At 37.4% G+C, this 13,993-nt stretch overlaps 3 protein-coding genes across 4 annotated transcripts; 1 reads left to right on the top strand and 2 right to left on the bottom strand.

Annotated features, from left to right (window-relative positions):
- Positions 1-178: 178 nt before the first annotated feature.
- LOC137814671 (putative glutamate carboxypeptidase AMP1) lies at positions 179-6,029 on the bottom strand. Of its 2 annotated transcripts, none has more exons than XR_016523340.1 (10): positions 4,192-5,531; positions 3,390-3,632; positions 2,806-3,096; positions 2,610-2,681; positions 2,015-2,102; positions 1,609-1,692; positions 1,407-1,495; positions 945-1,058; positions 693-827; positions 179-606 (listed from the first exon to the last, which is right to left on the bottom strand). XR_016523340.1 is itself a non-coding variant. In XM_068617531.2 (10 exons), exons 1-10 carry the CDS (start codon positions 5,122-5,124, stop codon positions 427-429), a joined length of 2,091 nt encoding a protein of 696 aa, XP_068473632.2. In that variant the 5' UTR covers positions 5,125-6,029; the 3' UTR covers positions 179-426. The 2 variants fall into 2 exon arrangements, 1 of the variants encoding a protein (XP_068473632.2); XM_068617531.2 differs by having other exon boundaries at positions 2,806-2,958; positions 4,192-6,029.
- A 927-nt stretch (positions 6,030-6,956) lies between these two features.
- On the bottom strand, positions 6,957-11,068 carry LOC137814670 (SWAP (Suppressor-of-White-APricot)/surp RNA-binding domain-containing protein). Its single transcript, XM_068617529.1, has 4 exons — positions 10,927-11,068; positions 9,454-10,540; positions 8,529-8,806; positions 6,957-8,033 (listed from the first exon to the last, which is right to left on the bottom strand). The coding sequence occupies exons 2-4, from the start codon at positions 10,491-10,493 to the stop codon at positions 7,246-7,248; spliced, it is 2,106 nt and encodes a 701-aa protein (XP_068473630.1). The 5' UTR covers positions 10,494-10,540; positions 10,927-11,068; the 3' UTR covers positions 6,957-7,245.
- A 956-nt stretch (positions 11,069-12,024) lies between these two features.
- LOC137814668 (small ribosomal subunit protein eS28) lies at positions 12,025-13,433 on the top strand. The gene is made up of 2 exons (XM_068617528.2): positions 12,025-12,164; positions 13,003-13,433. The coding sequence occupies exon 2, from the start codon at positions 13,004-13,006 to the stop codon at positions 13,199-13,201; it is 198 nt and encodes a 65-aa protein (XP_068473629.1). The 5' UTR covers positions 12,025-12,164; position 13,003; the 3' UTR covers positions 13,202-13,433.
- The last annotated feature ends 560 nt before the right edge of the window (positions 13,434-13,993 follow it).

The raw sequence follows: 13,993 nt of genomic DNA, 5'->3' as shown, positions 1-13,993 counted from the left end.
ATAATGCTTTTTCCTTCAGTTATTTTTTGTTCTTTCTACCGAATTGCCAAATTTTATACTTATCCTCTTCACAGAGAAGGTTCCACTTCAAACTCGCGTAAAGTTCCTCTCAATGTTTTTAAGATGTTAAACAATGTAAACTCTAATCTCCAAATACTAAACCAAAACCAAACATGTATTTAGTTTCTTGAAATATTTGATTTATTTAACACTTTTTCATTTAAAGTCGTAGCTATATTCTTTGGTGCTTTAAACAAATGGAGAAAATGTTGTGCAGATCATTCATCATCTCCTCTTTGAAAACTTAATATACAGTTATATACCTCAAAATGCAACTAACAACTCTGCTCGTGTAACAAACTGAAAGAAACACTAGTAATATTTACACTCAAAACGTATATGTTTTCATCCATCGAGCTTGTGGTTTTAAGTGAATTCTCCTCTGAGTGCAGAAGCAGCTCTGTGAATGGCTCTGGCAACCCTCCAGATCTCATGTTGAATTGATGCTAGCCTTTCTCTTTCAGTTACACCCGTAGAACTAGTAATAGAATCAGAAATCCCAGGGAAGAAATTGAGCCTTTCATGGTCGCTTGAAGGTCCATACACCTGTATATAACAGAAAATGTCAGGTTTTCATTTACAAAATACAACCATGATGACATATTATATTAGTAATTAACATATACACTCACCAGATGCTTGAACCACTGTCTTCCTTGAAGTCCATATGCATCCAAGAACCCTTTTTCAGCAAGCATTAGTCTATCATTCAATGCTCGCCTTTTCATATCTACAGAACAACCTTCCGTTTCTTGCAATCTCAGTTTCTGCAGTTCAAAACAAAGAAAGACAAGCATAAATACATGGCAATAAAGAACAATTTGGAGTGTTTACTGCAAAAGATGTATCATTGAATGAAACCATTGCAGTTATTTTGGTTTTACCTTTACTTCACCATCAACTTCTTTGGCAGCAGAAGCAAATTCTTCAATTGAAAGAGTTAATGGATACAGGGAAATTTTCTGGTCTATGAAGTTGCTCAACATGTTTTTGTACAGCTGCCCAAAGCAGGGAAAGATTACATAATCAATATATGAATGATCTGCAACTAACATACGGTGCAAGTTTTCTATTCGGCGTTATTACAAAAACTTCCATCAATTATTTGTATACAGATTGAGACACCCCTAAAGTATTTCATTTTTTAATTCATTTAATTCTTTGTTGATAAAAAAAAAATTTCTCTAGCTTCAACCCATTAATAATCTTCTATTCTTATTAAATAAAAACCAACGCGTTTTAGGTAAAAAAAAAAGAACAATTTTTAAAATATTTTTATGTTTACCAAGAAAAAATGTTAGCTAACAAGAAGTTAGTTGAAAGAAGAGGTGAACATAAATGAGCACCTGTAACTCATTTGCATATGAAACGTAATTGAAAGGAAGAATGGGATCGCCGGCCAAGTGAAGGGCTAGAAGCCCCCAAACTCCGGTAACTAGTACAACAAAGAACAGAAAAGTTACATCTTATGACTGCCACATGGATTAACAGTTAACTAAAAAATAGAAATGTATACACCATATTATGCAGTTAAAAGAGAAATCTAACCAGCAACATGGCGGTGGAAGAATGGATCTGCATACTCTGCCATCCAGTTATAGGAGTCGAATGCAGTGTGATAGACAGGAAAATCTGGAAATCAGATAGAGATTATTACATCACAAATTATAAGATAACAAAGTCTATGGATATATGTCATATTTATTAGAAGCATTTTGGGCTAGAAATCATTTAATTTCGTATTACAAAACATATATGCTTAAAGAATCTGGAACTGGAGAGTGATAATTATATTTATAGCTCCTGGACGACTTAAATTAGAATTTAATTATTAATCCTAAATGATGAACAATTGATGATAAAAAAAGGTTATATAATGTGACCAACTGGCCTTTATTTGCACAGTAAGAGTTCACATAAATCAGACAGAATCCTCTAGAGATGAGGTACGTACCTCTTCCATAATACATATCAATGGATGGAACCCCTGCGTGCTGCACAAATGGAGCAAAATCAGAATCAACTCCACTCAGCCTCTGAATCTGTAATTGACAAAACAAAAGGTGGTAAGCAATGAGGAGATCACAACAAAATTGAAACTTACTTCAAAAAAGGCATGGCAAAAAGCCCACATTGTCATAATACATAATACAACTACAAAATTCAAGTTTCTTCATTACTAAAAACTCAGATATCATATACTACTAGTAAAACAAATCTGTCATGTAGAGAAAACAAAAGAATGTCAGTCTCCTATAAAGTCGGTTTTAGCTTCAAATACTATAGTTGCCAAAACTCAAGCAACCCTTGAAACCTCAGTTTTAAGTATTCATTACTAAACTAATTTGAGCTATATGCCAGCTCAAAAGCCAAGACAAGTTTGATCGGTTACTAATAGATAATGAGGAACGGTAGGATCTGGTGCATTAAAAAGCAATAAGATAATCAAGAGATCATAGTCTCTGGAACATCATAACAATTATATCATACAAAACATATGTTTGGCAAGTGCAAACAAATACTTGGCCAGCAGTGACAAAAAGCATTACATTATTGCTTCCAGCAGAAGAAGCAGCCCAATTCTCATATAGTGCTACGCCCTCAGAATCAGGATCCTTGACCTGGAATTAAAGCAAAAGCTGATTGATGTTCAAAATTACTGAACTACTAGGAGCAAACATGATACATGTGTTAAGAATTATCTGTATTATGTTTGCACATGCATTAACAACTTCAAAGAAATACCTTTTTTGTGACCTCAAGAATAAGATTGTCTAGCTGAGGAGTTGAACCCACAAAGAAACCCGGGCCTTGAACAGCACAGTCCACATTAAGGTATGCTACAGCTTTGGAACCCAGATTAATAAGGTTTTGTTCAACCCATTCAGTAGATCCTATCTACACAAACAGATAAACTTGATTTAGAGAGAATATTACAGGTAAGGACAACATCATTGAAATAAAGCAAACTGGTTTAATTAGATAGTGAGCATATCTGAACGTTGAAGAAGGCAACTGACAACACATTGAAGAAAACTGGGAAGAAAATATTAATCAGTATCAGGAAGAATTTTGCTATAGCAAGCCAATGGAAGACATTCAATTTGGGCAAAAGAAAACAAACAATAGAATAGTTTCACACTGAATGTCTAAAAATTATTTGTCACTAGCTTATCAACAACCACTGACACCACATTACTATAAAAGCTGTTAGAGCAGATATTAACAAAAATGAAAAAAATAAAATAAAAGCCATAAACCTTGGCCACCTTCCACGTTATTCCTGGAAATACAATTCATATCAGTTGTCAAGAAGGAAAATTTCTTACCATCCCAAATTCCTCTGCATCCCAACTGCAGAGAATTATTGTCCTCCTTGGCTTCCACCCCAAGCCCAATAGAACAGAAAACCGACGAGCAATGTCAAGCAGTGCAGCTGTCCCACTGCTGGGATCAACAGCACCATACGTCCATGCATCTCTGTGGTTCCCAAGCAGAACATATCGATCAGGTTCTTCTGACCCCTTTATGACAGCAAAAACATTTTGAATGGCGGCCACCTTGTTTTCACCCTGAAAAAACGAAAATGGATAAAAACATACACCCCAAACACGATCATAACCTTCAGCTTAACCGTTCCCCTCCCCTCTTCAACTTCTCACTTCCTTTTATCAACTCAGATACTATGAATGCATATCAAACGCAGCTGAACGAAAATGTACAACACAATCTTTAAAACACTTTTGATAACTTAAAACCATAAGTGAAAATCATTAAACAAAAAGTGACACTCACTCGTGTTTATACTTCCAAATAAATTTCAACGTATTAGAAAATTTGAAGGTTCCCCATAAAACAGAAGGAGAACCAGTCAATAAGCATATCATGGTTCGCTTCAAGAATGTCCTGTCTACCATATTTTTCACATTTGAAAAAAAAAAACTTTCAAATTTGCTGACCTTAAAGAAATGCTTGGTTTGTTTCAGCAAGTACAGGTCGGGCCAATAACTTTTACTGACAAAAAATAGAATGTAAAGAAGCAAAAGAAAGCTACTTTTCAAAGCCAAAAACACTGGAAAGCATAAATGAGGCTTTTGGGTTGAGAGAGACACTGCATTACATTCGGCTCACCTGGTAAGTGAAATTGAGGAAGGTGGGGCCAGGACCAACATGCCTGACCTTAGACCTTAGGGTGCCCCTCCATTCAAGGGGCACAGGAGCACCCCCAAGAGAGGACAAAATAGAGTCAGCGACCTCAGCTGACAAGGGCATAGATGGAATTTTGGGGAACTTTTTCAAAACCTCACTATCTTCCAATCCCAGTGTCTCGCCACCCTCAATCCCAGCCCAACCAGGAGTAAGTGGGTCCCCTATTCCTCCCCTCATCACGTGCCCCCTCTCAAACCCCTTCCTCCAGGTATCACCCTCGCCGTAAACCAGCACCGCCGCCGCCCCGTGCGCCTCCGCTTTCTCCACCACCGCGCCGCGACCGATCTCCCCGCCCTTCCGCACCACCACCACGCACCCGCTCACGTTCACTCCCATCGCGCCAAGCACACGGTAGTCCCTCTCCCTCCCGTAGTTCGCGAACACCGCGGGCGCGTGCACCGCACCCGACGGCGAGTACGCGTGGTACGCCGGAACCACGCCCGCGGCGGTCGGCTCTGTGAGACGGAGGCTCACCGAGGTTCCTTCGCTAAAATGAGCTGAGAGGGAGGAGTGCACCGGGAAAGAGAGGAGCGTGGTGTATGTCGCGGTGTGGGCCTTGAGTCCCAATGAAGTGAAGTGGTTGAGGACGTAGCGGGCGATGTCGGAGCCGGGTTTTGTTCCGGCGAGGTGAGGGTGCAGGGTGAGGGCGCGGAGATAGGAAGAAATGGTGGAGTTTGAGGAAGTGGAGAGAAATAGTGTTTCCACCTGAGAGAGGTTTTGGGAGGCGGAGGAAGGTGTAGAAGAGTGAGGGAAATGCATAGCGTAGAAACCCAGAATGCAGAGGATCAGCAGCAGCACCATGGTACTCAAAGGTGAGGGCTTTGTCGTCAAAACGTTCATGGGTTTAGGCATCATTTTGTGAAGAAGAAGAAGAAGAAGAAACAGAGCAGGGTCTACTGAAGGGAGCAAGATGAAAGAATGAGTTGAGTGGTTCACTTTTGATTATTATTATTATTATATTGTTGTTGTTATTATTAATACTACTTGGTGTGGCTTTTTATATAGGAAATGATAGGATGGTGATATTTTCAGTGGGAAAAAGGTGATGCGTTTTGTGATTATTATAAGGCATGGGAAGAGGTGGATGACAGTGAGGGAGGATCCATGCACGTTGCAGGTTTGAGTCAGAATGTCAATTTCTCCCAAGAACAATCCAACTTACTCAAACCACACCACCTTAGTCACTACTCACATCAAAATATTGCTTATCCACAACATCTATTTCTGTAGTAATACCAATATGAATAAAGATTCTTTCACACCACAAACCTTCTAAAGAATTATTAAGGTTCAAACAAGTTTTTAAAGTTCAAAAATATTTATAAAATGACGCGGTATTTTATCAGTTCTTTTTAATTGGACAAACTTTTAAATAAAAATAATATTTTGACAATTTTTTTTATATACAATCAGTTAATTTAACCACTATTTTTAATAAAATGTAATAATATGTTTTTATAAGTAATAATGAAGTAGTTCTAAAAGTAATATCTACCTCAACGATACTCTACTTTATATGTAGAGAGAGATCCTAAGAATATAACCTGAAGTTGTGGCTATAAATAAACAAAAAAAGGTGGAGCAGAAGAAGACATAGACATGAAAGGTTTGCCTTTTTCTTTTGATATAAAGTTTTGAAAATTGATGCAAAGGATGAGAATGAATGTTTTGTTTCTCTTCCACTAGGAGATCCATGGGAAAAGGAGAGTGGATGTCCACGCCTGTGTGAGTGGGAAGAGCATTAGGTGTTGAGAGCATCCATTAATGGGAGATGAGAAGCAATGATTATAAAATGTTTTTTCTTTGGACAGAGGAACTTAGGGAGACCCAGGATGTCCCCTAAGATTCTCCAGAGTCGAAACACAACTCTCTACGTGGGGCCTTTTAAGATTTGAAGCTAGTTAACGGAATTCTGATTTGCTACGTGCCAGCTTACTGAGGTTATCTTATCCGCTAACCGAATGGGGCTTAGAATCAAGTGGGTGGCAGAATTATGGCATTTTTTGGTGCGATCTGCTAAACCTTCGCCGTTAGTCCTTCATATCATCAACATTGCTATACTCAAACAGTTCAAGAAAAGGACTGCATGGCATTACGCGACGGCAGCCTAGGTAGATAAGATTCAGTTAAGATTATTGCAAGTGACAGCCTTTTCAATGTGTCCCAGCCCACTGGCTGACCTCCACACTCAAAAGCAGACAGGACAAAACAACAACCACGTGGCTCCCATAAACGTTAAGGAATTAGCTGTTGCTGTTATCATGTCAGTTTCAGGTCTGGTCTCAGTGATTTTCTTCATCTGTCAGCTTTACAGTTTTTGTGCCCAAGTTGAGTATGTTGCTGAGCCAACACCATCTAACTGCGCGGCTCAATTCATTACTTTATCGTCCTTGATCACGGTCATGAAGCCACTGTCTCACTAGAAGGCAATATGGTATGTAAATTTCACGGAACAAAGTAAATCACTGAAGAAAGTGATGTTATGATCACCCCTTTTTAATTTCTTTCTATATATAAGCTTAAGGATAATTAAGATTCTGTGGAACTGAAAAAAAGCATCGGAAGCACAACTCACTCAAACACGCTGAATTAAACAATTAAACAGAATCCGTTAAATAAATAAAAAAAAGGAGGCCGGGATGAGTAGAGGGTGCAGAGATTCAAGACAGAAACTCCATTAAACCGTATACCAAAATCAAACTCTAGCAAAGTAGAGAACGGCATTACTATTCATTTTTAACCCGTTACCATGAGTGCCTTGAAAGTGTTTAGGATATTCAGTTTGATCAACGAATGATGGATCCAATCGTCCATGAATCCAGGAGACAAAGCACGTTGGACCATTGGCACAACATAACAAGCAAAAGCATCAGCTTAACTACAGACTTTTAAAGAAATGTTAATAAAGACAAAGCTGACAGACCCGCTCTAACATACAGGAATCCAAAACTTCGGATGAAAAGGTAAGTGAAGCTTTCATCTTGCTGCGGCTCTAGCACTCATTGAAGAATGGTAATTGGTGCTTCTCTGCTTCCTGTAAGATGTATATACATCATCATACTGACTTACCTCGTTGGGATTAGCAGTGGCCCCAAGCCCCAACCTGCCTGAGCCACCAGATCCAGGTTTCCGCTCTACTGTCCCATCAACATAGGTTCCAGTCTCTGGATCAACCTGCAAGTTTGGGGGTGGAGGTATACAAGCCCCTCCCTTTCGTACTGCAGACTCCCTCTCAAATTCTCTATCATATTCATCATCTTCATCTCTTGAATCAGAATTCATAGGGCCCTCAGAAGGATTTACCTCTCCAATTTCCTTAAAAAATTTTGACACTCTTTGTAGAATTTCTGATGGTGGCACAGTTGATGGCGGTATGATGGTTGGGATATCCAAAGGGCTCAAAGGAGAATATGGAACCCCACTACCGATCTGCATCTTTCTAACCATTCCAGGAATGAGGCCAGGTGGGAATAATGGATATGGTGGCAATTGTTCACCGGTGCTGGATGATGGAGGGGGCAATAAATGAACACCACCAGGTGCTTGGTTAGCAGGTTGAACAGAAGATGGTATAGCCATGGACCCAGGAAAGGCACTAGGAGGAGCAGGATTTGGAAGGAACTGCTGAGCTGCTAGGGGTACAGATAGTGACTGCGGTGGAGCTGCATGCTTATCATTACGATCTTGATCTAAGACATTTGAACCAGAGCCTAACCTATCAGCCTGCCACTGCTGGGCAACATGGTTAGGTGTCTGCAAAACTCCTGCAACAGGGAGAGAATAAATTATAAATACTTTCCTATATCAAATAATATAAATACTTAGTTATAAATCGCTAGTTAGCATCAAAGAAATGTTAAGAAAACTAAACTAAGTTGTCTCAAGTTCATTGATGGCCAGTGTGAATGAGCATTAATCACAACTTCCTGCTTAATCATTTATTACAAACTAAATGAAAAACATACTAGGAAAAACATACTAGGAAAAAAAATTAGCTTGCAATATTTGAATATAAAAATTTACAGCAGTGGAGACAACAGAAGTTACTGAAATCAACCCCTTCCCGCTCCTAAAAGTCTTTTGAGGGAGTGATATTTCTTAAAGCAAGACGGACATTGTTGTGATCTTTATCCCCACGGGGAAAATGCATTTTCAAACCAATTAATGCCACACATATACGAAATTATCTAGCTCACGAGAGAAGAATTCACTGAATTCTGCAAGCCACGAAACATTCTGGTTAAAAAAGAGAAGCTTACCTGCAACTGATTCTGCTGAAGCAGAAGATAAATCCTTTGATGCCCCAGGAAAAGGATTTGTTTGCAGCCCACCAATCATCTCACCCTTTAGTAAAGATATAGTATCTTGATCGTAAACCTTTTTAGAGGCCCAGAACTCCACCATTTGCTGCAATCTTTTCCTGTATTCCTCATTGCTTTGTGGGTTATGATAAATTCTTGCAAGCATGGAGCCTAAAGCAGGCTTGAAGGCAAGAGCTTCACTGTCAAGTTCATTGCCGTTTGTTCTCCTATTTAAGCTGTGAAACAGTCATGCAAAAGTCAATGATGATGAAAAGTCAATGAGGATTATCTAACCAGGACGAAAATAAGCAAGAGGGCAGAGATCTAGGCGTGCCAAAAACATGCAAAAAAGAACATTAAATGGGAAAAAATGCACTATTTTTATATAGTTAATTAATACAAAAGTATGGAAACAGTTGACGAAACTCCCAGATAAAATACACTAACATATTGTCATGAAAAGTGCTTTCATAGAATGACCACATCTTTTGCCTATTTACATGAGATTTCAGACTATTTTCCAAGAGGTTTGGAGGAAAATAACAATTTTGGAGAAAATGAAATGTGAGTACGGATAGTGTTAGTTAAAAGTTGTAAGTCCTATTAAACACGGTTTTTATTGCATTCTGGTATCAGGAAACTAATCCACCAATCAGACAAAAACTGAAGGTGGCGAAAAAACTATACTAATAACCAAGCTTATTTTGACATGACAACGGAGAGGGAAAATACCATGTACGCACGATTCATAGTTTCTTATTATTAGAAGCACATTACTAAGAATTTATCAGATGCTAACGAACCAAATTATGTTTTTGAAATGGTGGGAGGAAGGAGGAAAAAGAAAAATTAAGCTCAATGCTGAAATGATAGTCCATGCTACCTGTCAAAAAGGATGTCATTGGCAAGGTATATTATGTGTAACTGTCTCTCGACTTCATCCAGTGCAAAGACCCTGTCTCTAAGGGCCTCTGCTAGGGCTGGTGCAAATGGAGATCTCTGCATGAACCAAAGTTTTGCACCTTTGATGGATTCTTTTGTACCATTTAAATTGTTAAGCACATTACTGAGCTCCATTGCGACATCAGATGGAAGTGGCCCAGAGGGTCCTTTGAAAGACTTGGACGACTGGTCATACTCAGGCCGCCCTGGAAGCCCAAAAGATTGAGGATGCTGATGGTGGTGTTGTTGATCATAGAACTGTTGGAAAGGAGGAGGGCCTAGCATTGAAGGTGAAGACCCAATTCCTGCAGGATTCATTGGAGAAGCATTTAGAGGAGATGGATTCATCATTGGATTTGGAGGGGGATGGATCATGGGCATGGAAGATGACGGAAAAGGAGCGTTGAATGGACCACCCGGTGGACGAGTTGATAACCAAAGTTTATAACGGTAGTAACCATGGCCTTCCCCACCAAAGAGGAAACTATATGAAGGATTATCACGTTGCTTTTCACATATCATAGCTTCAAAGTCAGGGCCGTTTTTCACGGCATACTCAACAAGCTTGTCAATTCGCTTGTGGAGTTCGGGATCGGAAGGGGGGGCGACTGGGGGTGGGGCAGAATCATAAAAAGGAGATGGAACCATTGAAGGAGGATAATGTGAAGGGAATGCAGGCGGTCCTTGGTGCTGCTGCTGAAGAAGTAGATGAGGAGGGGGAGGGGCATGAGGGTGTAATTGAGGAAGTGGCTGCTGCTGCTGCAAAGCATGATGATACGGGAATTGTTGCATAGGGGGGTGTGCAGGACCGGGACCTGGGGGTATAAAAGGAGGACCGTGCATTGATGAAGGAAACTGCTGATGCTGGGGATGAAATCCAAATTGTTGCTGTTGTTGTTGTTGTATATTAGCAGCTTGCCTCTGTTGCTGAGCATATGCCATAGCAGATGCAGCTGTATAATCATGACCCTGACGTTCCATAACCTCAACAGCCCTTCACTTCAGAAATATTATCTTAATCAATGTACCTACAGCCAAAGAAAACTTTAAAACTCCTTCACTTTCGTTATTATATTACCATTGATCCCACAAAGATAATCTAAACCTGACATACGCATTGCAGAACTCAAAAAACACTGCAAGACTAGAAATAAAATTAAACAATCACCTCTGAAAAATATAATTGGCACGATAGAATTCATTTGCTTATATTCTAATGACTAACAACTTCAGCTGAAGTTTATTCCTCGCATTGAGCCAAAGCAACGAAATAAATAAAATAAAAAGCAGTCCAAATTCGAAGGATAAACGCTGCCAATTCGGAAAACCTAGCCTGAAGCTTAAAGCGAAATCAAGGGATTTCAAATTCCTGGTTCAAATTAAGAACCCTAATAAGCAAACACATAATATGTACCTGCAAGCAAGTTGCTGAAAATGGCGCAGTAGAGTTTGGGAAAGGGGATCCCCAAGGATGAAACCGCACCGTCGACGAAGCCGAACTGTATTATACACTTGGGCTAAACAAAAAGCCCATTTCATTTTTTCTGCAGCCAATCAAAGCCCATCATGAAGTGTGTGTAAATAGAACTGAATTTTTACACCATTTTTTCCTCCTCACATTCTACATGCATTTTTGTTTATTTTACTAAAATATTAAATATATCCTTCTTTAAATTAATTTTGGGCACATATATTCATAGAAGTGTGTAAAATTCAATCTAATGATAAGTAAAATCTCCATGTATCTCTAATATTTTTTAAAAATTATTTTTTCATTTATTAAATCTTAAATCTTAAACCCTAAACTATTTATACTTTAAATAAGATAAGGGATGATGAAACTAATCAACCAAACCATTTTACAGTTAGCTCACCAAAATATTTTTTAAAAAGTTAAAATAATTTAATATTATTTTTATTCTCTTTTTGTATCCTTTCTTTCTTAATCCAACAGAATATTTTTTTATTATTAACAAACAAAAGTTCCTTATTCAAACTTTTTTTAAGCAAGTCAACTTATATTCCTCTCATAAAACTCTCTTCAACAACTAATAAATTTTAAAATAAAAATTTGCACGAGTCATTAAATTGAATCAAAAAATAAGAAATTTATTCATTATAATTTATTTATTTCAATTTTAAAATGAAAAGCAAATTAACCTAACAAAAATCAATTTAATTGCCTTGATTTATCAAATAAATTTCTGTCATGTTATGAAAAAAAAATATCTTATTTATTAAAAACAAAGAAAAGACAATATACATTGAAGGCTAAAATGTTATTATATCAATGGATACAATTTAAAAAAATTGCGTAAACCAAGCATAGGTATGACATTTATTATTATAGAATATTAATTAATAATTAATACAATAATATTAAAATTTGGTTAACTATTCAATATTTAATATTTACCTGAAATATTTTTTTTCAAGAAAGAATCAAGTATGCATAATACTTACCTAGAGAATATATTTAAAAATATATAGCATTATTTTATATTACTCGCCACAAAAATACACGATGGGCAAAAATGTCATTGTGCGATTAGATGGGCCATATATAAATGTTGGTAAGAGGTAGAAACCTTACTCTGGTTAGCAAGCATCGCAAAACCCTAGCCTACTTTCTTCACTCGTCTTCTATTTCAGGTGCGAACTCAACCTATTGATTTCTATCCCTTTTCTCTAATTAATTTTTTTTTTATGTATTGCTCTCGCTTCGCTAGCTTCCCGTTTGCGCGATTTGAAATTTCTTTTTAAATTGCTTTGCTTTAATTTGAGTTTGGAATGCGGTGAAGTGTATGGTTATTTGTTACTGCGTTTACGACTTCATTCCGGAATTATTGCCTTCTTCGTGACATAGAATTTGTGGTGCGTTTTTTGTTCTTGATTTGGGTTGGATCACATAGCTTTGGCTGACTTTATTGTTTGGTGAATTAGGGTAGACCCGAGTGATTTAACAAATGCTATGTTGGATTTGTACATTTATATTTTTTTTTCTTTTTATATACTCCTTAATCTACTTCATTTGGAATTTTGACCTTCGGAAATCATATACTGATAAACTATTTGGTGGATCTTATACCGAATTTAACATTTATTTAGTCCTCCTCCAAAAGAAAGAATATGATGTTGGTTTTAGTTTATGGAACGATGCTTACATATATTTGTTGAAATTTTGTTATTGGGATTATTGCTGGACTAGGTTTTCATTTTTTTTCCTCCATGTGCGTAATGTTAATATTTATTCATTACCTAATCTCAGAGAGTTGTATGTTTTGTGTGAAACTGTGAATATATTTTTCGCATTTCATGTTGGTTTGTATGTATTCAATTTTTTTTTTTATTTTCTGTTGGGGTGTATTCTATTGAAATTTGAAGTTGAAGAGTTATTATGATTTATGTGTCATACACACACTGATTATATGTGATGCAATAAACCCAATTTTGTCAACTTTCATCTCATACGATGTTTCTGTATGAACAGGATGGACTCTCAGGTGAAGCATGCTCTTGTTGTCAAAGTTATGGGTCGTACTGGATCCAGAGGGCAGGTGACCCAGGTTAGAGTGAAGTTTTTGGATGATCAGAATCGTCACATCATGAGGAATGTGAAAGGACCTGTTAGAGAAGGAGACATTCTCACCCTCCTCGAATCCGAGAGGGAAGCAAGAAGATTGCGCTAGATGGTTTAAATCGAAACAGTGGCTTGATTTTTGTGGTAGTTAGTGGATGCCAAAGGTTATATCAGCCTATCTTGATGTTTTGGATCTATTTTTATTCGAATTATGGACTGAATTTTGTTGTTTTTAGTCTAAGTTTTAAGATTGAAGTATGATTGGCTTGATATATGTATCATGGTTTGAATTTTGGATTATATGATTTGGCTTCTATTAGTAGCTAGCTATTCCTGCTGCATCATTTTCTGTTGACTAATGGTCTACAAGTAAATTAAAATCTTTCAAAAGTTTAATCGGGTGGCGACTGCTTATATTACATTCTGGAAAATGGTGGTGGTAATTAGGGATATATATATATATATATATATATATATATATATAATAAGCTATTGTTGTGAGGTTGGGACTCTTATCTTGATTTGTATTCTAGAAACACTTTAAACAGAAATTATTGACAAAATGTAGTCCAAAAGTTGTTTCTCTTCGGTAGAGTAAGTTTTTTATCTGGGAACAATGATTTTGGATTTTAACTTCGATTAGGTTTATTGCAAACGCCGCGTTGGGGCAGTGATGTAACCCCACTGTGGGAACCAAATTTTTACCATTAAAAATGCATTCATTTTTATATAAACGGATAAGAGTTATCTTTACTCAACTTATCATACTTTATTGTGGTACTCATAATTTACCATAGACCACAATGCCTCGGTCTTTTTCGTGATATTTTTCAAATTATCCTTTATAGAAGAGTTAAATAGACAATTTGTAATTCTAAGGTTGAAAATTTCTAATTTAACT

The sequence above is a fragment of the Phaseolus vulgaris genome, chromosome 1 (genome assembly GCF_051622355.1).
Source record: "Phaseolus vulgaris cultivar YP4 chromosome 1, ASM5162235v1, whole genome shotgun sequence".
In the NCBI taxonomy this organism is placed as follows: domain Eukaryota; kingdom Viridiplantae; phylum Streptophyta; class Magnoliopsida; order Fabales; family Fabaceae; genus Phaseolus; species Phaseolus vulgaris.
This window is presented reverse-complemented; position numbering and strand designations above follow the sequence as displayed.

Coding starts and splice junctions, on each gene's coding strand:
- LOC137814668 (XM_068617528.2), top strand. CDS start 13,004: ATGGACTCTCAGGTGAAGCATGCTCTTGTTGTCAAAGTTATGGGTCGT.
- LOC137814670 (XM_068617529.1), bottom strand. CDS start 10,493: ATGGAACGTCAGGGTCATGATTATACAGCTGCATCTGCTATGGCATAT. Junction 8,807..9,453: donor AATGACATCCTTTTTGACAG/GTAGCATGGACT, acceptor ACTGTTTCACAG/CTTAAATAGGAGAACAAACG. Junction 8,034..8,528: donor TTCAGCAGAATCAGTTGCAG/GTAAGCTTCTCT, acceptor TCCCTGTTGCAG/GAGTTTTGCAGACACCTAAC.
- LOC137814671 (XM_068617531.2), bottom strand. CDS start 5,124: ATGATGCCTAAACCCATGAACGTTTTGACGACAAAGCCCTCACCTTTG. Junction 2,959..3,389: donor ATGCAGAGGAATTTGGGATG/GTAAGAAATTTT, acceptor CTGTTTGTGTAG/ATAGGATCTACTGAATGGGT. Junction 1,693..2,014: donor TGATATGTATTATGGAAGAG/GTACGTACCTCA, acceptor TCTGATTTCCAG/ATTTTCCTGTCTATCACACT.